General features: G+C 33.5%; 1 protein-coding gene and 1 long non-coding RNA gene across 3 annotated transcripts; both read right to left on the bottom strand.

The window, feature by feature from the left end:
- Nucleotides 1–14,791: 14,791 nt before the first annotated feature.
- Nucleotides 14,792–16,487, bottom strand: LOC115721295 (uncharacterized). Of its 2 annotated transcripts, XR_009685926.1 has the most exons (4): nucleotides 15,946–16,487; nucleotides 15,677–15,865; nucleotides 15,220–15,575; nucleotides 14,792–15,120 (listed from the first exon to the last, which is right to left on the bottom strand). XR_009685926.1 is itself a non-coding variant. In XM_061108969.1 (3 exons), exons 1-3 carry the CDS (start codon nucleotides 16,197–16,199, stop codon nucleotides 15,470–15,472), a joined length of 549 nt encoding a protein of 182 aa, XP_060964952.1. In that variant the 5' UTR covers nucleotides 16,200–16,487; the 3' UTR covers nucleotides 14,792–15,469. The 2 variants fall into 2 exon arrangements, 1 of the variants encoding a protein (XP_060964952.1); XM_061108969.1 differs by having other exon boundaries at nucleotides 14,792–15,575.
- Nucleotides 16,488–17,746: 1,259 nt separating this feature from the next.
- LOC133034640 (uncharacterized) lies at nucleotides 17,747–21,513 on the bottom strand. Its single transcript, XR_009686033.1, has 3 exons — nucleotides 21,126–21,513; nucleotides 20,661–20,708; nucleotides 17,747–18,279 (listed from the first exon to the last, which is right to left on the bottom strand). It is a non-coding gene; the product is annotated as an uncharacterized LOC133034640 (long non-coding RNA).
- Between the last annotated feature and the right edge of the window lie 1,367 nt (nucleotides 21,514–22,880).

Raw genomic sequence — 22,880 nt, 5'->3', positions numbered from 1 at the left:
AACTGGCTATCCTTGCTGAATACAATTCCTGTATTCAGAGTCCCTTGCAGGTATCTCATGGTCCATTTAAGTGCTTCCCAATGTTCTGAACCAGGATCAGAGATATACCTGCTTACCATGCTCATTGCATGAGCTAAATCTGGTCTTGAACACACCATAGAGTACATTAGACTTCCCACACAGCTAGCATAAGGGATCTTGTTCATTTTCTCTCTTTCAGCATCTGTTTTGGGTGATTGAGCAGCAGACAGTTTAAAATGCTATGCAATAGGGGTAGCAACTGGTTTGCTCTTAGACATGCCAAATTTGGAGAGTACCTTCTGAAGATAAGAGGCTTGAGACAAAACAATAACTCCTGTTGAAGGTCTCTTAATGTCTATGCCTAGAATCCTCTTAGCCTTTCCTAGGTCTTTCATTTCAAACTCCTCACTGAGTTTGCCTTTAAGCTTGCTGATTTCTGGTTTAGACTTACTGAAAATCAGTATGTCATCTACATAGAGCAATAGGTAAGTTTGATTATTGAAATATACACAAGAGTCATACTTACTTTTGGTATATCCAATGCTTTGCATGTAGTTGTCAAACCTCAAATTCCACTGTCTTGGTGCTTGTTTGAGGCCATATAGGGACTTCTTGAGTAGGCAAACATCATTAGGATTACCATTTTCAAACCCCTCAGGTTGTTGCATATAGATTTCTTCCTCTAATTCTCCATGCAAGAAAGCTGTCCTTACATCCATTTGCTTAATTTCTAGATCCAAACTAGCTGCCTTTGCCATCATAGCTCTTATTGAAGCTTGTTTGACAACTGGGGAAAAAATCTCTGTGTAGTCTACACCCTCCTTTTGTGTAAATCCTTTTGCTACTAATCTTGCCTTGAACCTTGGAGGTTCATTTTCAGATCCTTCTTTATGCTTGAATAACCATTTGCACCCAACTGGTTTGTACCCTTCTGGTTTTCTCACAACTATCCATGTTTTGTTCTTTCTAAGAGAATGCATCTCTTCATTAACTGCTTGCAGCCAAGCTGCAGCATCCTTACTCTTCATAGCTTCCAAGAAGCTCAATGGTTCTGAACTATCTATCTCTTCAGCAACCATAAGTGCAAAAGCAATGAACTCAGCATATCCAAATCTGTCAGGGGCTTTGATTTGTCTTCTCTCTCTGTCCCTTGCTAGTAGATACTCACTTAGATCATGCTGGTTTCCACTTTCATCACTTTCAACAGTCTCAATTTCTCTTTGACTAGCAGGTGCTGGAGTAGATTGAGGCTCCACCTCAATTTGTACATTCTCATCTGGTGTAGTTTCATTGTTCTTAGAATTGTTTACAGCTTTGAGAGCCATCTCTTCTTCCTTGAACACTACATCCCTACTAATCATACACTTCTTATACCCAGGTTCTAGGCACCATAGCCTATAACCTTTAACTCCTTCAGGGTAACCCACAAATATGCATCTCAATGCTCTTGGTTGGAGTTTGTCTTGCTTAACATGCATAAAAGCAGTACAACCATAAACTCTTAAATGTTCTAGGTTAGGAGCTTTACCTGTCCACATTTCTTGAGGAGTTTTAAAGTTGTTGGGCACTGAGGGTGATCTGTTGATTAAGTAACATGCTGTTTTGATGGCTTCTCCCCAAAATGACCTGTCCATTCCAGCACTCAGCAGCATGCATCTTACTCTCTCAAGGAGAGTTCTGTTCATTCTCTCAGCAACTCCATTTTGCTGAGGTGTTTTGATCACTGTTCTATGCCTCTGAATTCCCAACCTGCTACACAATTCATTAAACTCATTAGAACAGAACTCAAGGCCATTATCAGTCCTTAATACCTTGATTTTGTTCCCTGTTTGATTTTCCAGCAGCCTTTTCCAAGTGTCAAATGTAGGCAGTGCTTCATCCTTGCTTTTCAGTAAATGAATCCACACTTTTCTACTGAAATCATCAACCATGCTTATGAAATAGTGAGCTCCTCCTTTAGTTTGAATTCTAGAGGGTCCCCAAAGGTCTGAGTGCACATAACCAAGTTTTTCAGTGGTGTTGTGTTCAGCCTTAGGAAACTTTAGCCTGCAAGATTTCCCTAATACACATTCATCACAAAACTCGAGTCCCTCTGTCAATTTCTTCTTTAACAGACCTTGCTTATTCAACTCCTCAAGTCCTATTTGACTAACATGTCCTAATCTGAGATGCCAAAGCTTGACATGACTCAGTTTTTCTGAATTTACAGCAGGTGCAGCACTCCCTGTTGTAGTGTTAATGTCCAGAAAGTATAGACCATTCTTAAGTGTTCCTTTGAACACAGTTTCTGACCCTTGGTCAATTTTCATTACTCCATTCTCAATCCTGACAATAAAACCTAGTCTATCAAACATTCCAATAGAAAGAAGGTTTCTCTTAAGGTCTGGCACATACCTCACATGCTGCAAACTTTTCATGATTCCATCATGATTCTTTAACTGAATTGTGCCAATACCTTGTATTTCACAAGCCTTGTTGTTTCCTAAGAGAACTGTACCCCTGTGATTCTCCAATGTTGAATCAAACAGTTCTTTATTTGGTGTCATGTGAAATGAGCACCCTGAATCTAAGATCCATTCACCATCTGATCTTGAGCTAGACACAACAAGTGCATCTGATGACACATAGCCATCTGCAACATCAGCAACACCATGTTTCTTGAACTTGTGCTGATTCTCTCTCTTTAACTTAGCCTTCAAAGCCAAGCAATCATCTCTAAAATGCCCTTCTTTCTTGCAGTAGTAACATTTCTTCCCTGCTGCAGCATTGGAATTGGAATTCTCTGAATTGTTCTTTGAACTGAACCTAGACTGGTTTCCTCTGAAACCACTTGTGCCATGCCTTCCTTTGAACTCTCTTCTTGGGACTTTACCAGTAACAATGAGCAAGCCATCACCATTGTTATTCCCTTTCTCATCACCTTTCTTCTGAATTTCCTTAGAGTTCAGGGCTGCCTTTACCTCAGTCATTGTCAATGTCTCTTTTCCATACAAGATTGTATCAACAAAGTGTTCATACATCTTGGGGAGTGAGCTTAACAGGATTATTGCTTGATCTTCATCCTCAATTTTCACTCCAAGGTTGTTTAGATCCAAAATGATCTTGTTGTAGTCATCAAGGTGCTTCCTTAGTTCTTTAGTTTCATCCATTCTCAGGGTATACAGTTTCTTCTTGAGGTAGAGTTTGTTTGCCAACGATTTCTTCATATAGATTGAAGACAACATGTTCCAGAGGCCTAGGGCCTTTTCTTCATCAGCAACTTCTCTCAGAACCTCATCTCCAAGACTGAGCAAGATAGCACTGTGTGCTTTTGTTTCAATTTCCAGCCTTTTTCTCTTGTCATCGATCAGGTCTAATGCATCAGGGTCCAATGCCTCATAGATCCCTTGATGCACTAGAAAAGCTCTCATCTTAATTCTCCACAAGCTGAAATCGTTGGAGCCAGTGAATTTGTCCACCTCAAACCTTGCAGAAGTCATTTCAGATCAGATTCTTGAAGCTTGAATCTGATTCTTGATGACTTGAATTTGGTTCTTGAAAGTTTGAAGATGAATCTTGATCACTTGATTGTTGTTCTTGATCTTCAAAGACAGCCTTGCTCTGATACCATTTGTGGTGAAAAACACCCTCAATTCTTGGCCAAATCAGTGCCAATTAACAACAAGAACAACACCAACATAACAAGCAAACAAGATTAAAACAAATCAGAAAAACTAAAAACAGAAATGAATGAGAAATTCAGTGAGACTTAACATTGAATCAAATGAACTTTATTCAAATGTATAGCACCTTTACAATCCGATTCATGTACTCAATTGAGTCTAAGTGTAGAACACATTACATATCAAACCTCACATGGTAGAAGTCATCTCAATGGATGAGCAATTCTACTTTTACAACCCTCCTAAACACTCACAAGATTTGTACAGAAATTAGAGAGAAAGAGAGAGAGAATTCTAGATGAGAGGCTCGGATTGGACTCCCTTGAATGAGGACTTGGTGCTTCCTTTTATAGGCATTGGTTGAATCAAGTAGGTAGAGCTTAGATGTCAAGCTAGATAACTAACTTAACTAACCAATGTAAATAGTTGAATAGAATGATGATTTGGCATTAGCTCATTGGGACAAAACCTACAACACTTCCAAATCCCAAGCATGCATTAACTTTCATCAGAGATGATACCTTATTACCGACCAAGGTAGGTGAAACAGAACTAACAAAAGGATTTGAATCATCAAGAAGCCAAGGCTGGCCCAGGATCTAAAAATGAACCAGAGGAGAAATACTGAGCTTTATATAGTTTGCTGCTTACCAAACTGTTTGGCTGAGTTAAAAATCTCCATCGATCGTTGCTTTCCTAACATAGCATGATTAAAATCATGGGACCAAACCATGCACCTTAAGCTTCATGCATAGCCATCCTATCCTAACGGATCCAGTGAACACCTTTACCTTGACAGCTATTAGTATGCCACCAGAACTTGGTAATGGATCTTTCTGAATCCTTAGTCACATCCAAAGAAAGTAGGAAAATACTCATGGAAAAATTAGCAAGAGCTTTCACAAACATTTTAATGAGAATTTCTTTCCTAACTCTAGAGAGTAATTTCCCATCCCAATGTTGAATTCTCTTTCTAATTTTATCCTTAAGAAAACCCAGGATAGTTGTTTTGTTACGACACAAAGGTTTGGGAAAACCAAGGTAAATACTATGCTTATTAGCTTCCACCATTTGAAGAGTGTGACAAAGAGAAACATGTGATGGTGATCTCACATTAGTACTGAGAAAAATTAAAGATTTAGAAAGATTAACTTTCTACATTAAGCATTCCCATATTTTTAAAGCAATTCCAACACCTTCAAAGCCTCAGATATTGTAGCTTTACAGTAAAGATAACTATCATCAACGAAAAACATGTGAGAGATAACTGGTGTCCACCGACAAACTTTAATACCATGAATCCACTTCTTAGTCTTGTACTTATGAATAAGCGTAGAGAGCCCTTTCACACACATAATAAACAAATACGCACTACTACAAAAATGAGTTTTAGTGACACGCATTGAGAGATTCTGAATCTTTTTAGTGACACATCACTGCGTGTCACTAATGTGGGTGACTGGAAAAGCAGTATTTAGTGACCCTTCAGATTGGGTCACTAAACCATTTTAGTGTCACCCACTGCGCGTCACTGTAGCCTTTCAGAGTCTCACATTTGTCAGACTGCAAAAATAATGGTGTCCTTCGTAGAGCGTCACTATATATACATTATATCTTTTCTTTTCTTTTTTTTTTTTTAATTTTTTAATTTTAGCTGAATATATAATATTTTAATAAATTATTTAATAATTTATTTAGTTGGTGCTAAAATTAAAATGGAAACAAATTAAAAAAAAACACAAAATTTACAATTTATTTTTACACTGATTTTATACCAAAAAAAAGGGGAATTACCTAATATACTATTTTTTTAACTATTTTTTTTTAAATTGACAGTTTGGGTTTCTAAAGTGGTTGCAACGCTAGTTGCAATAGGGGTTTCTATACGATTTTTTGTTGCAATTTAGGTTGCAGCGCTAGTTGCAATAGGGGTTTCTATGTAGAATTTCGTAAAAATGCAAAAAAAAAACTGTTTTAAAGTGTAAAAATAAAAAAGCCCCAAAAAAATTAGAAGAATAGTTTTTTATAATCTCACTAAGCAATAAAAAGGAAAATAAAATTCTCCAGATGTGGAAATTATAGAAACTTCATGAACAATTAAAAAGATACAAATACAAAAAATGTACACAATAAATCTGTATACTCGAGTACAACTGAGGCCACCATTGTTCCTGCAAACAAGAACAATTTTTCATGAACAAAAAGACTAAAACTTAAGTATCTCCACAAATAATTTCTGGCTGTAACAAGTTTTTAGGCATGTAAAAACCTAAAAGATATAAAAAAAAAGATCTGGTTGTTGGTGTAGCTCGGATCTCCATGAATAGCGACTCGTCTAGTGATCCACGACAGAGCGAGACGGAGATGGGAGGAAGAAGAGCACGATTTGGGTCTCGAATTTTCTGGGATAATAACGACGCCAATACAGTGGGGGGTCTTTGTTCGAGTCTTCAGGCTACTGTCTTGGGCGTTTCTGTGGGGCGACGACCGACAGTGGAGCTGAGTTCGCACAAAGAATTGAGAGGAAGAGAACATATTGGTGGGTTGTCGTCGACGGTTTAAAGAGAGAGAGGTCGTTCGCTCATCTGGACTGAGAGAGATGAACGCAGAAAATCAAGAGGCGGCTGAAAGAAATATCTAGCTGTTAGGGTTTCTTTTCATTTGAGAGTTAAAATAGTTTACTTAAAAAAAAATTAAAGGTAAAGTGTTGGTGTGTTATTAATAATTAGTGTATACGTGTGTATCACTATTTTTTTAAACAGACATTCATTTTTAAATAAAAATAATATATTAATTATAAATGTTTTTTTATTAAGTAGTGTATACTTAGCCACTTAAGATTTTCTTAATACATGATATATATAGTGACGAGTCAAGTGTGTTGGGGTATGTTTATCCAATCGCGTTTGGCGTGTTACTGTAAGCCAATATTTTTTTTTTAAAAAAAATAATATAAATTATTGGAGTTACTCTTTAGTGACACCTCATATCTTTGGTGACATGCATTACGGGACACTAACACTGAATTTGTAGTCATTTTGTGCGTGTCACTAAAACTCACCCTTAAATTTTTAGTGACCCACACTTTTGTGCGTGTCACTTAAGAGTGTCAGTAAAACTCACTTTTGTAGTAGTGACGAAAGGGTCCCCTTGCCAAATGCCACCACATTGTATAATTGGATCCATCTTCATGCCCATCATGAATGACATGATAAGACAAAGTAGAAACACAAACCATAACTAAGTGAATCCACCACTCAAGAAATCACATTTTCCTCAAAATAGCCTCAAGATAAGCCCACTCAATTCTATCATAAGCCTGACTCATATTGATCTTAAGGGCCATATTTCCACCATTTCCTCAACGCTTCCTTTTCAAATAATGCATAACTTCATAAAGGACCATGACATTATCTTAGATAAGGTGGCCTGGTATAAATGCACTCTGAGTATCAGCCACCACAGTTTCCAAAAAACCTTTCATCCTATTTACTAAAACCTTTGTAACTATTTTCATCAAAACATTACAAAGAGAGATAGGACGTAAGTCTCTAAGAGAAACATGACTCTTCTTCTTCGGAATATGGACTATATTTGTGTTGTTCAAGCCATCTTTTAAAACACCACGAGCAAAAAACTGTCGAACCAAACTCACTACATCACTACCAACAACCGCCCAATTTTTCTGATAGAATGGTGGTGCCATACCATCTAGGCTCGGAGACTTATTTGGATGCATCTAAAACAAAGCATCCTTGACCTCTTTCTCCAAGACTGGTTTAAGAAGTTCCATATTTTGGACAATCGTGATAGAACAAGGGATACAATTGATCACTTCTGCCCAATTGGAATGAGAAGACCTAAATAACTCTTGGAAATAAATAGTAATAAGATCTAATAAACAACTTTCCCAATCAACCCACGTACTCACCCCTCTAATTTTGAAGTTTATGAATATGGTTTGTACGATTTTGAGACCCAGTACTAGTAGCGTGAAAAAACTTATTGTTTTCATCACCCACATTAAGCCAAAGTTGCTTCAAACGCTGCCTCAAAATTGATTTCTCGTTGATCAAAAATTTAAAACAATAACTTCTTCACCTCCTGAAATCTTGCCACTGAAGTGTTATCTCACTTAGTCCTATTTGTAGGAGTACCAAATAAATGCTATCCTAATTTACTCACGATTGATGATTTAATGCAATTTTCATGTTCAATTCCTTACCTATTGTTATACTCTGATTTTGAAAAAAAGAATATTCTGTTATAAAATAATATAAAATAATATAAAGTAGATGAAAAGAAAGAAGAAGAAGATGAAGAGAGAAAGAGAAAGTGAATGAGAATTTCTGAGTTGTTTATTCCAATGGGGTGAACCCATATTTATACAAATACAAGAGTGAGATATTAAGAAACTAAGAAAAAGGGAAACTAAGGAAAAGAGGAATGTTGATTACAACTCATGGTAATAAATAAAAGATTTGGACATCCACATAATTATTAATATTTATAACACTCCCCCTTGGATGTCCATAATAACTGCCTTATTAAAAATCTTGCTGAAAACTTGGTCAAAGGAAAAAGAGTATAGTGTAAACTAACCCCCTCCCCCTCATTTAGGCATTTGTGGAGATCTTCTAATCGACGAATTTCGATCTTGTCAGCCGTCTTCTCAAATGATGATGTTGGTAATAACTTTGTGAATAAGTTTGTAAGATTGACACTTGATTGAATATGTTGAACACCAATATGCATTTTCTTGAAGCGTATAAAGAAGAATTTCGTGAAATGTGTTCTAACTCTATCTCCTTCAATGTACCATCCTTTTAGTTGAGCGATGCAAGCAGTATTATCCATAGAGAATTGCTTGGGTTGATACTTCTTTATTGAGTGCAATCCATATGTTTCCCGAATATGCTATGTCAATGATCTCACTCACACACATTCTCTACTTGCTTCAAAAAATGTGAGTATGTTAACATGATTTATAGTTGCCTCGTTAAAAACCTTGCCAGAAAAACCCAGTGGGACAAAATCTGAGCTAGGGAAAAAGAGTATAATATATATTTCATATTCATAATTATTTGCAAGTTGCCTCGTTAAAAACCTTGACAGGAAAACCCATTGGGACAAAACCTGAACTAAGGAAAAAAGAGTGCAACATGAATATGTCTCCCCCTCATGCACATATGATCCATAATTCTTTTGGTGATAATAAATCTCATAAGATTATTGTTATCACTTTTAAAATATCAGCATATATAATCTTTGATCATATATTTTCTATAACTCTTCCAGAGTATGTATGGACTTCTAAATTATAGATGAGGGGTTCGTGGAACATTAGTCTTTATCCAACTAATTGTATCATTCATGTGTGTACACAACTTTGTTCATACGAAAATTTAAAATTTCAAGTAGATATGAACATAACACATTAATGGTACTACAAATTTTCATTTGTGACAATGATGGTACTCCAAGACCATATATTTATTCCATCTTGTTTTATGATCTTAATTTCCATATCAAATGATCATATATCTATAATTCTTAATACATATGAAGTACTTCAGGACTTCAATACTAATGAACAAACTTTATACATTAATATTTCTTGAAATACAAAAGAAATAAAAGTTTGTTCTTCAATTAATCAAAAACTCTTCAAGAGTCTATCACAACGTATAATTTACGTATTTATATTGCATAGACAACCATAGGTATTTTTCAAATAATAATTTACTTACATGTCTTTATTTCATACAAAGATCTTTGTCATATAGTGCGCGCGACTTTGAATTTATATCACTTAAGACATGTATTAAATTCTTCTAGAATTTTTAGATAAGGCTTATTTCAAATTCTCACTATATTAGGAGCTCCAAATAAATAACCTTTTGTTGCAACATTTATGTGACGCTTATAAATCCTCATAAAATATATTCCAGGCTATAATCAAATCATGATTATAATTTCTCAATATTTAAGCCTTACTTCAATCAATCTCATGTCTATGCAAACTTTGTACAACAATTCATTATGTACCTACATATATGCAAATTTCTCATTAGAAATATTTATTTGCACACCCTACAGGTCTTACTTCACTTTATGTGAGTAAATTCGCCTGGATTGCGTCATAATATTTTGGCCAAAAATCAAAATGTATGTCGATGATTCTCGACAAATCTAATACCATGATCCTTGCTATCTCATGTTAGTTTATTGCATATGCAAACATTCAATATTTATTGTCGACAAAAATTTCAATAAATGATAATTTCCTCCCATATTGACATAACTTATAGAGATCTCTTTAAATTACATATTTTCAAATATGTTTATCATTTATAGGTACCTATATAGAATCACTTCAGGGATTCAATTATGATCAAATGTGTTATGTCTAACTTCTCTTGGGAGTCTTTTCGAGTACCGTTTTCATCACGGTTATCATTTTAATACTTTATAACATTAAGGTATCTCCATGAGTACCTCTAGATTAAACAACTTCAGGGCAAATCAAATGAACATTTATTAATAATTTTTACATTGTTCATTTACGCTTCAGGCGTTTTCAACTCATTCTATCTCAACTTTGAATAATATTGATTTGCAGTTGGTATATATCATTTTGAACTATATTGTTCTTATATACTTTGTGCAAGGATCATTTTTTAAAAATTATCATCGATCCCAACTGCTTCTCTCCCCCTGATCGAGAGAATTTTTAAAAACTGTGATATCTAATAATATTAATATACCTGTAGGGATTTCAGTATATCACAATAAATCAATATTTGTTTAAACTCATATATACTATATGACATTGAACTTCAGGTTCAATAACTTCAGTTTCAAGTTCAATACTTATGAACTTAATTCATTTCTAAGAATGAGTCATACGTGTATAATTAGAAATACATAAATTTACACATTTTGTAATTGCATGATCATATAATCTTATCACATCGATAAGAAACTATGCAATAAAAATCTAACAATGGCTCAAGATTGTTAAGAAAATATAATTTAAATATTTTCTATGTGCAAATATATGCACATTCTTCTTTTGAGCCTTATAAATTAACAATGAGAAGAATCTTCTGATTCTTCAACAAAATTTAGTCAAATTCTTTGACAATTTATTGCATATGATTGATCATGTCAAAAAATTCAATTCATGAACTTCAGGTTCACTATAATTTGTATTTCAATGAAACTTTCAAAAGGTAATGTAAATTCATTACAACATAATCATTACAAGTTTCATTTTATATACACGAATAATATAATTATATTATTCTCCAAAACATATACACTCTTCAGGAGTCACTATTATGTTTATCAAACTTTATATTTCTTCAGGAATCACTATCATCAATTCAATGATGTGTATAATATAAAATGTACATGACAACTTCATCATGTTGTTATAATGGTCAAATAGATATAACCATAATATATCATTCATGTTTCCTGGTATCTTTTTAACAAGTCGTCTAATTTATTAATAGACTATTCATCAGTCTAATTATCATGACTTGATATATTATATATTTAAATGTACAACCAGTACATATAATAAGTTATTTCTTATTATACTTTCATAACTAGATAAAAGTTATACATCTAGGTACATACAAATATATTTTACTACTCAAAGTAGCAATTGTATGTAAGAGTACTTCTTCAGGAAGCTTTTCAAATAATCATTTTGTGATTCTTTATCACTTTGATTATATTAGATCACTAACAAATATTAGTAAATTATATATCCACTTTTGGGAATATGCAAACTAAATTATATAGTAACTATATATATACACATATTCTGCACCAACAATAGTTTGAAACTATTGATTTCAAGAAATAATAAAATATGTATATATTAATTTACTTCTGGCATTGCCAATATATGTGAAATCTATATTCTTTGAAATAGAATTTCATGTCTATTCATTCTCTTTAGGTAATGATATTTAAATATTCTAAATGTACAATAAGTTTGTACAATTCACATTCTATTAAATAATCAAGTATACTTTTATCTTGATTATAAGTGTGTTCATACTACAGGTACGCGACCACTATTATTCAATTCCACACATGATATATGGATTTCATGTACTTTGATTGTGTGTGGTATCTCATCTTTTGGTTGTTTCCACTTTTTTCTGGAAATATTTGAGTAGTAAATAATGTCATTGATTATTCGGGGAATGACGTTGAACAAGTAGAACATTATTATAAATTTCTTAAAAATTTATTACTTGTTCATCCATAAAAAATATAAGAAATTATTCAACAATTTCTTTTACGATATTTCAAAGAATATATGAATGCAATTTTTGCATAGTCTCCAAGATCTATGCAAAATTTAATCTTTAACATATGTCAGATTCAATAATTTCCAACATTGCAAGTAATAACAATGTATAATAACATGACTAATACGAGGAATCTTTAAAAGTGATTGACTTCAATTCGTATCATTCTCTGCAGGGAATGATGAACAATAAATACTGCCTCATGTATTTAAATAACATTAGTCATGCTCATTGTTATTCTTATACTTTAATGTTTCAATGCAATTTTGTTAACATTCTTTTTGGGTATTCAAAACCCACTATAAAATTGCATCAATAATAATCATTTTTAATGATTCTTTAGTTGTATTCACATAAATACAATCATTTTTTTTTCTTCAATAAATATAAAACATTTACTTCAGAAAATGTTTGTCAAAATCTATATTTATATTAGATTCTTTTTCATTGTCCTCAAAGAATACAAGAACATATATATAAATATGTATTCATCTCTTTCATTTATATTCATCAACTATATAATGAATATTACGTTTGCATAATCTTCAGGATATATGCAAGATTTTATTGAGGACGCATAATCATCAGGATGTATGCAATATTTTATCGAGGATGCATAATCTTCAGGATATATGCAATATTTTATCGATGATGCATAATCTTCAGGATATATGCAATATTTTATCGATGATGCATAATCTTCAGGATATATGCAATATTTTATCGATGATGCATAATCTTCAGGATATATGCAATATTTTATCGATGATGCATAATCTTTAGGATATATGCAATATTTTATCGATGATGCATAATCTTTAGGATATATGCAATATTTTATCGATGATACATAATCTTCTGGATATATGTATAATTTATATAGATTTTCTCTATCATATCATAGGCACACATATATTGTAATTATTATGAATGATAAGACCATTATATATATATATGAAATCAATAATAAATATATAAAAATATATACATACATATATAATATATAGATATATAGATAAATAGAAGAAAAAAAACCAAATGATTCTTAAAATTGTTTCAGAATAGTATATATATAAATATATATATATATTTAGTGTATTTTGACTTTGAATCAATTCAAGAACTTTAACAAGATACTTACATTGGGACTTGGGCAGAGACTCATGCTTGAAGCTTGGGCAGAGACTCGTGCTGATAACGTGTTATAAAATAATATAAAATAATATAAAGTAGATGAAAAGAAAGAAGAAGAAGATGAAGAGAGAAAGAGAAAGTGAATGAGAATTTCTGAGTTGTTTATTCCAATGGGGTGAACCCATATTTATACAAATACAAGAGTGAGATATTAAGAAACTAAGAAAAAGGGAAACTAAGGAAAAGAGGAATGTTGATTACAACTCATGGTAATAAATAAAAGATTTGGACATCCACATAATTATTAATATTTATAACATATTCAAATATATTTATGAAGAAAAGGTTGTAAGGCACTCTTTCAATGAGTGACCATCGAGTATACCTTGATCATGAGCGAAAAATTTAATTAAATTGTTTAATTAGATAGCTAAATTTAATTAAGTTATTAATTTAATATATAGCTTATGGGACCAACTCATTACAGTACACACATATACGTAGATGCCTGACTAACATGACAATTATGACCAATATGACCAACCTTCGGAGGTGGCATGACCAACCTGGTATTGCCAATCTTTGGAAGTGGCATGACCAACCTTCAAAGGTGGCACAACCAACCTAGCATGGCCAACCTTTAGAGGTGGCATGACCAACCTTCAGAGGTGGCATGACCTGTAACGCCCCGATTTCCCGAGACGTTACAGTAGCTAGTCCGTTTAAAACCATTTAAGATAAAGACAATAAAAAACTTCTTTAATGAAAAATAACTAAGCATGAGATCTCATTATTTTTAAAACAAAATATTTATTTATTCATAACCTTAAAATATAAAGCTTTACAAAAATTATTTGAATCATAATCTTTAATGAAATATTTTTAAACCAAAACATCGTGACAATCCCCTAACATGTAATCCATGCCTCAAGTTCGCCATCCTCACTGTTTAGTTTTGTCATTACCGGCACACAGAATGCCCGTGAGTTAACGCCCAGTAAGAAGATAAAAGTTGCCTTGGGCAACCATGGGCAAGTTGCTTTGCTTGCTTCTCACCAAAGTATTGATGCCTTTCACGTCATGGACCCTATTAAAGACTCCATTCATAGTGACTCTCGAGATCTCAAAGAGGTTATTGTGGAGATTGTTGCTATGAAGCACGAAAAGCCATCAAAAAGGGCCAAATTTAGCTAGCAGACTGGGCCAACCTTTATCCAGAGCCCTTGAGTTAAGAGGCAGACACTACTACAAAAACACCCTTTAGAGGCGGTTTTTAAGCCCTTTCAGCGTCGGTTTTCGCGAAATTCGCTACCGACGCTGATCAGGGCGACGCTAAAGGGTTTATATGAACCGACGCCATATATACCCCTATGGCGTCGGTTATTAGCTAGGAACCGACGCCATAGGGGTATCTATGGCGTCGGTTCCTGAAGCAACTCTTAGACGCCATATGTGGCGTAGCAACCGACGCCAAAACTCCTCAGATTTCAGTTTTTTTCATTTTTTTTAATTTAATTATATTATTTTAATTTTATATTTATTAATTTATATATTATTTTATTTAATTTAAATTACATATTTATTTAAATTTTAAATTACATATTTATTTAATTTAATTATATATAAATTACATATTTATTTAATTTAATTATATATTAATTACATATTTATTTAATTTAATTATATATTAATTACATTTTAAATTAAATAGTAATTAAATTTGGGTAAAAACATAATTTGATTTCATAAAAGTAATTAAATATTACACAAACATGTAAAATTAGTTAAAAATATTAATAAGTTAATAAATCTAATTACAAGTTAATCTATAAAAATAACATAATGAAGAAAAATTCTTCGTCCTTTGAACCTCAATCGTCACCGTGAATCACCGCCATCAATTGTTCGATCCACTTTCGCTGTAGTGGTAACAATTCTGTTTTTGGATCGTATTGCTTCTTACCACCAAACTGTTAAAAAAATTAAAAATTTATATTAGTTTATGTATATGTATATTATATATTTGTTATTATAAAATTTATATACTATGATCAATAATTAAAACTTACAGCTTTTTGATCTTGTATGTAACGGTTGGGGTTGGCACGTGCGACGATGTCAGTGATATATTTCAAAACATAAAAACCGCATTCTTGGCTTTTAGGTTGTCTTGGACAGTTTGCTTGTGAAATTCCTTGCCACGGGCCAAGATACTGATGTGCGTCCCCTATATACATGAATGCCCTGTTTAGGAAAATTATATTAGCATTTCAATTCGTTAGTTAATTTAAATTCGTTACATAAGAAGTCATTAAATTATTACCTTCCGATCATTTGTTCTATTTCTTCGGCAATTGGGCGACCTTTTACAGGGTTTAAATGGATAATTTTCCTTGGCGCAACCACCACTAGCGTCCAATGCATCCTAGAAAATTATATTGGAATATAAGTAAGATAGTATAAAAATAATTTGAAGACATAATATAGAAATGAACAATTAGCACTAAAGAATTTAATAAAGTTTACCCGATATTCCAAGGAATAAAGAACATTTGGTGGTTGTTGTTCATTAATGATAACCAATTAGCCAATCGTCTTGCCGCATCGTCAAAAGACTGACTCTGTTCTTCATCGTTGATCCCATGCACTGTGAGAAGCTCTGGGTCGTAAAACTTGAAAATTTTTCTCAGACCGTTGATGCTCTCCCATATGTGCCTGCCAAAAAAAGTGTTAGTGCCTTATAATAATTTAACTATAATTTGATATAAGGTTAATTAGATTAAAGAAGAGTATACATCATTCCAAACAGCATTCCCTGGTTGCCGATGTAGTCACACGTAGCAACCTGCTGCAAATCCTCTCCAGATAACGTGATCTGGGTACGCGGTGCAATGAATGCTCGGGGGACAGGAATTGTGATTATATCACGTTTATCTTTGAGCCTTAGGAATTCATGAATCATCCATTTTAGCGAATTAGGGATCAACGCCATCTTCTCTTCCGTGAACAAGTCATCTTCCCGTGCACCACGGCCTTGTGGAGAAAGCATCGAAGCTTTCCCCTTTGACGCATCACGTCTTGAGGGCGGTTGAGCGAGTGGACCCTAAACAAAACAGAACATAATATATATATCAAATTTTATCTAAATTCTACCGAAATTTCGGCAGCATAACGGTTGTAATTGAATGACCCCAAAAATTTTGAACATGCCTGTATAACGACAAATAACACATATATAACAGTAGTTTGTTCATCCATCCCACCGCAGCACATATATTCGCAGAACCTACTTCACTACGGATGAATATTGAAGATATTCAAACTCCACTAATCATTAATAATTCATTTTAGTTGAGAAGTTACCTCGGTTGTTAAAATTAAGTGTTTAGGCCAAGGAAGGAACATCTGGTACACGTCCCTAACATATCTGCACTCTTCAATTGGGACTGGGATTTCAGCGTCCTCTTGCAGGATTTCCGTAACCATGATCCGAGCATGTGAATCATCGTAATCCTGGCAGTGAACTTTGATCGTACCCACATGCTCGTACAAATACCCTCGGGCCACAATATTGTCGATGTTGTCAGAGCAGAGATGTACTGTCTGATTAAGGGCCGCATGGTCCTCAAAATTGTATAGGATACCTTGGTCGTTGAGGGAAATGAACTCCTCAGCATAAATTTGTGGTTGTACCTCATCCTGAGGAGCGTATGGTTGTGGAACATACGCCTCACCAGCCACCTCTCCTTCTTCCTCTTGTTCGGCAGCGTTCCTCTGCTGCTTAAGGGATTGGACTTCGGCTTTTAATTTTTCAATCTCCTTCGCTTGCCGAGCCACAACATCAGACACTTCCCTTTTCTTCCCCGCCGAACAGTTGAGATGCCACGGTCGGGAACCTACAAATCATAAAATGCAAATTAGCAACGATTTCATTTGTGTAACTAAATAAATAACATTTGAAGTAATAGCATACCCAGCAGCCTTGACACGTCCAGGATGCTCTGGTGTCCCGAGCGCCTGCGTGAGGATATCGTTTTGGCCCTGGACCTGAATTTGTCCCTGACTAAGCTTCTCCTCTAATTGAGCCTAATGCACGCATATATTCAAGCAATTAGTATATGAATTATATACACTAACTCATGAGTAGAACTCAATTAAGGATTAATATATACTTACTATCTTCTCGGCAATTTCCTTGTCGTAATCAGTGACAAGTTTTCTACTCTTGGTGCGAGATTTAATCCAAACACGGTGGCGGGGAGGATCTGCAACTTCGAGGTCCTTTTTCTACATAACGTTATAACAATGAAATGAGTACCAATTAAATTGTATAGCACATTATAGCACATTAAATTTTAAGTATTACTTACCACAGCTTCCCGTACGTTCACCATTCCACTCCGACCACTTCGATGTATGGATTGAATTTTTGAGGAACGTTCACTTTGCACCTTACTCAATTCCTACAATGCCAAAAAAATACATTAGATACATGTACTTGTATTTAAGAGTTTATCTTAGTGTTAATATAATTAGCGTACCGAAATTCGGGAGTTAGTCGACTTTCAACAAATTTGCACCAATCGGCGGCGTCGATCTCCGGGTGCTTTTCAGGGACTTGTGCCAGTCGTCCCAGATCATTCTCTTTCAACGCGGGCATTATGATGTCTTTTGTCATCCTATTCTTGAAGTCTTTCATTAACTTCCCAGCTAGGATGAGACAATCATGTTTGAAGGTGTCCGACACAATGAACCCCGTCTATTTTGAAGGAAAACAAACACGGTTAGAGTCAACATTTGGAGTAATAGAAAAACAAATCAAAATTCTAACAAATAATAGCTTACCTGAATGTCTTTCCAAACTTTATTTTTCAGAGTCTGGTTGACTTCTTTCCAGTTTTTATAAGCCAACCCTATTGTCTGCCGACATCTGACTCCCAGAGTGGATACGAGCTTCGCGTAGCTTTTTCCACAGTATTGACCTTTATCATTAACTTCGAGGGCCACTCTTTTGCCCTGATCCATTAGTTTGGATATTTCATTCATTTGCGTCGGCCCTCGTGTAGGTATTGTGGTTGGACACTCATTTTCTGCTCCCGAATCAGATCCTGATTCTGAGTTCGCCATGTCTACACCATTAACAAACAAACTTCAAAGTTAGCAACATATATAACAAGTAGTGTATATGAAATATTAAAAGCATAAACAAATTGTTAAGTATTCAGGACCATTCACAACCACAATATAAAGTAAGCTATATATCAAGTTACCAATTAGACACATTTTCTTTTCTTTTTTTGTTTATGTTTTCCTGAATCACAATTGACCCATATTCCCTCATTGATATCGTTTCTAATGTATTCAGCGTCGTCTTCCTCAATGTTACGATCAATTCCCATGAGTTGCTCATGAATTGGTTGTCCAACAATGAAGTCATCGTAACATAAGTCAGCATTCTCCTCATCCTCTTTAGTCTCTAAGAACCTCCTCTCTGGTGTCGATAAAACAATAGACCATTTATCATTAGCCGGATCAGAAATGTAAAAAACTTGAGCTGCTTGGCTAGCCATGATGAATGGATCATTCTTGCTTCCTCTCTTACTTAAATCAACCAAAGTAAAACCAAGCTCGTCAGTTTTTACTCCAACGTTGTTGTCAACCCAAGAACTATGACGACTACTTAGAGATCTATGTGGATTTACTCCATCCGCGTACGTACCGAGACGAATGTGTCTTGGTTGATTTGAATTCGGGATTTATGTAGTTCACTTTTTTCCAAGCTTGGGAATGCGGGATGTCTAAGTTTTCCATCTTTCACTCTCTTGGTCTCATGCCAAATCAAATTTTCAGAATGTTCTGCACTACGATATAATCGTTTCAGTCGCGGAATCAAAGGCATGTACCACATCACTTTTTGGGGGATAAGTTTCCTATTCTCCTTACTCTTGTTTACTTTATGGCGGGATAAACCGCAAGTCGGGCAATAATTCATGTCTGCATATTCCTTACGATATAAAATGCAATCGTTCGGACATGCATGAATTTTTTCATACTTCAATCCTATAGAATTTAACGTTTTTTTCACTTCATAAGTAGATTCCGAAAAGCAGTTGGCAAATGGTAAGATATCTTTAAAAGCAGCTAAAAATTGAGTAAAACATTTATCGCTCACTCCATTTTCTGCTTTTATGTTGTAAAACTTTACCATTGTTGGTAATCTTAGTTTTTTACAACCATCGAACAGAGGTTTATCAGCATCACTAAGAAAATTATCGAATTTCTCAGGATCATTAAGAAATTCCTCCTGTGCTTCGTTAAGCAAGTCCAATGGATAATCATCGAAATCATTACCCTCGATATCATCTACCCCCGCTTTCCTAATGGATATGGATCATTAGGTAAATGTTCGCCATGGTAATACCAATTAGTATAACTTCTATTGAAACCTCGTTAATACACATGGTCCTTAATCATTGTAATATTCCCTTTAGATACATTACAACAATCTACACACGGACAATGAATACGATCGTGATTTGTAGAATTCTTTAAGGCAAACTCTAAAATGCATCGAACCCTACTTGAAATCGCACTGTGTCTCTCTCCTCACGCATCCATGATTTATCCATAACAAAAATCCTATCCAAAAAAATTCAGTATTTAGTAACTACTTATAGCTAGTTACTAATTACACAATGTAACTAACTAAGTTTCTCACAATTTATTCATATTAATTTATAAATTACTCAAATTCTCGTTTTAGATTAGTTCATATTATTAGGTTGTTTTGTTGATTAGAATGTTATTAAAATGTTAAATATTTTTAATAAATAAAATTGAGGGGAAAAATTTTTGGTAAAGCAATAAAGGTATTAACTAATATTTTCCCCTTTTAATTAACTTTTGCTCTTTATTTTCTTTGAAAAATAAAAATCCACATTGAACCTCTCAAATGAAAGAAAAAAAAAATAAAAAAAGAAGGATTTTATATGTTTATTTTGTTAATTTATTTAGTAACTAATTATATCTAGTTACTAATTACACAATGTAACTAACTAAGTCTCTCACACAATTTATTCATATTAATCTAAAAATTACTCAAATTTTCGTTTTACATTAGTTCATGTTATTAGGTTGTTTAGTTGATTAGAATGTTGGTAAAATTAAAAAGTTTACATAAATGTGAATATTATTATTTTTTATGTGACCTAACTTCTTATTACTATGTTATAATTAACTATATTATGAATGGTTTTAGTAAGATTTATCCTAATTCTACCGAAATTTCGGCAGCATAACGGCTGTAATTGGACGTTCCCAAAAATTTTACAAGTGCCTAAAATAACAAACAAAACAGATAAACAATACAAAATTAATCCACCCATCCGACCGCAGTACATGTATTCGCAGAACCTACTTCACTACGGATGAATATTTAAGATATTCAAACTCAACTAACATGCATTGATAATTAATTATATATTAAGAAAAAGTTAGTAAAAGTATATACCTATAATTGCAAGCCCAAATACGCTACACACAAAATTATGCCGAACCCCTATAATATAAAGAAATACAACGAAATTACAAAATTAATTATTTCATAACTTATAACTAGTTATAAAAAATTGTAGCAAGTTACTTAGTTACTAAATTATACATACATATATATAATCAATTATATCTCACACTATTATCTCAAAAAAATAAAATTATATCACACACTAATTCCATTTTAAAAATTTTATTTCTAAACTAATTTTTTTTTTTGAAACTAATGAAATCCCTCTAATGTCATTTTATTCACAATAAATATATATTGCAAAAAATATATAAAATACAATTACAAAATTTATTTTCATAAAAAATATACACACACAATATACACACACAATATATACACACATTATATACAAATATTCAATAAAATATACAAATACATATATATACTATACATTGTGGTATAAATTATTACCTAATAACCGCAATCCGACGACCACCGTAAAAAATCCCGACACTATACACATAAAACACAATAATATTACTAATAAAATAAAAAAACTCAAATAATAATTTACAAAAACAAAAAATAAAACAATATACATAATACAATAAGAATAGAAGCAATATTTATACCTTAAACGAGGTTGAGATTGAACAATTTCTCAACAAAAATGGGTGGCCGGATTTCACACCCAAAATTTACTATTTGGGTTCGGATGACACTTTTAGAGGCTAAAAAATCAAAACTTTTTAGGTGTATGTTATTAAGTATCGAAAATGGAGGATTTTTAAAAAAAAATGGGCTGAAATGGTTGAGAAATGAGGGAGATAGGGTGGGGAGAAGGTGGTGGAGGCGAGGGTTTTGGCTGAGAAAATGGGGTCTACGGTTTTTTATTTTCCGGGTTCCGAGTGAAGTGGGGAGGAAGAAGGAAGGTCGAGCAAAGATATACTCTGATCGACCCTATGGCGTCAGTTCCTTCATAGGAACCGACGGCATAGGGTACACGTGTCAGCAGACTGTGTACCCTATGCCGTCGGTTCCTATACAGGAACCGACGCCATAGGGTAGTTCAGAAAAAAAAAATTATTTCCAACCGCCTCTAAATGGTATAATACAATTTTATACCTACGGTTTTTATCAAAAAACCGCCTCTAAATGTCAATTTCGAACATAGCGGGTATTTTCACACCCTTTAGCTTCCCTTTTTATAAATAGGGTTGAAAAAACTGCCTCTAAAGGCTAATATTGTAGTAGTGAGAGCTTGAGATCCATTTTAAGGAAGTTGTTCCGAATGGACGTACTCTATGAGTGAGTACATTCGGAATAGGTAATTCTCCGTTCCATTTAATTTTTGCTCCAAGTTTGGCAAGCTTGAATTGAGATTAGGGGGGCTTTGACCCATATTTCTTATAGTTAGATCATCATCGATAGGGTAGATGAGATAGTTAGAAGCCCAAATCATTTCCTTCCGCATGCGTAGAATGTTAGAGTAGATCCATTCCTTATAATGGAGTATTTTTGGTTCTTCCAATATGGTAATTTTTCTTAAAGTAAATAGGTAATAACACGAACGAGAAGTTATCATAATAGATGATGCTTGTATTAATAAAAAAAGCCAAAGCTTAAAACCGATGAGTAAAAGATGGAGAGACACTAAAGAAGAGAGAGAAAGACCATGAGGTAGATTTTTTGTGAACAAGGTGAATTCTAGACATTTTTTTGACTCAAAATACTTCTCGAAAATGACAACTTTTTTCATTCGAATACCAAATGAGTTGATTCAACATGATTTAGAAAGTTGGGAAAAATATATATATTTTTTACGTCTTTTTCCTTAAATGAAAAATCATGAAAAAATTTAAGTTTGATCATAAAATTTTACATTTTCTTAGAACTGGAGCCACCAATATACTCATACAAAAATTGTTATTTATTTTTCTTTTTTTGAAAATAAAATAGCAACTTCTTTAAAGATATTAGCATTCACAATACAAAAGAACTTGGAAATTAGCTCAAACATTATGCCCAAAGATGCTACGACTAGAGAGAAATCGAAAATGTCTAGCCACAACACTGCTACTAAATTTGCTGATCGCATAATAAAATATAAACTCACATTATGTAAAGAGAAAAACAAAAGTTGACAATCAAAAAGGCATTGAATAGTGAGCATATACTATATTTCTACAACCTGCAATCTTTTTGCTCTTTTCCCAACTAAGAGCC

This window comes from Cannabis sativa, chromosome 2, assembly GCF_029168945.1.
Source record: "Cannabis sativa cultivar Pink pepper isolate KNU-18-1 chromosome 2, ASM2916894v1, whole genome shotgun sequence".
Lineage (NCBI taxonomy): Eukaryota > Viridiplantae > Streptophyta > Magnoliopsida > Rosales > Cannabaceae > Cannabis > Cannabis sativa.
This window is presented reverse-complemented; position numbering and strand designations above follow the sequence as displayed.

Coding starts and splice junctions, on each gene's coding strand:
- LOC115721295 (XM_061108969.1), bottom strand. CDS start 16,199: ATGCTTTCTCCACAAGGCCGTGGTGCACGGGAAGATGACTTGTTCACG. Junction 15,866..15,945: donor GGAATGCTGTTTGGAATGAT/GTATACTCTTCT, acceptor TTTTTTTGGCAG/GCACATATGGGAGAGCATCA. Junction 15,576..15,676: donor TTTATTCCTTGGAATATCGG/GTAAACTTTATT, acceptor ATAATTTTCTAG/GATGCATTGGACGCTAGTGG.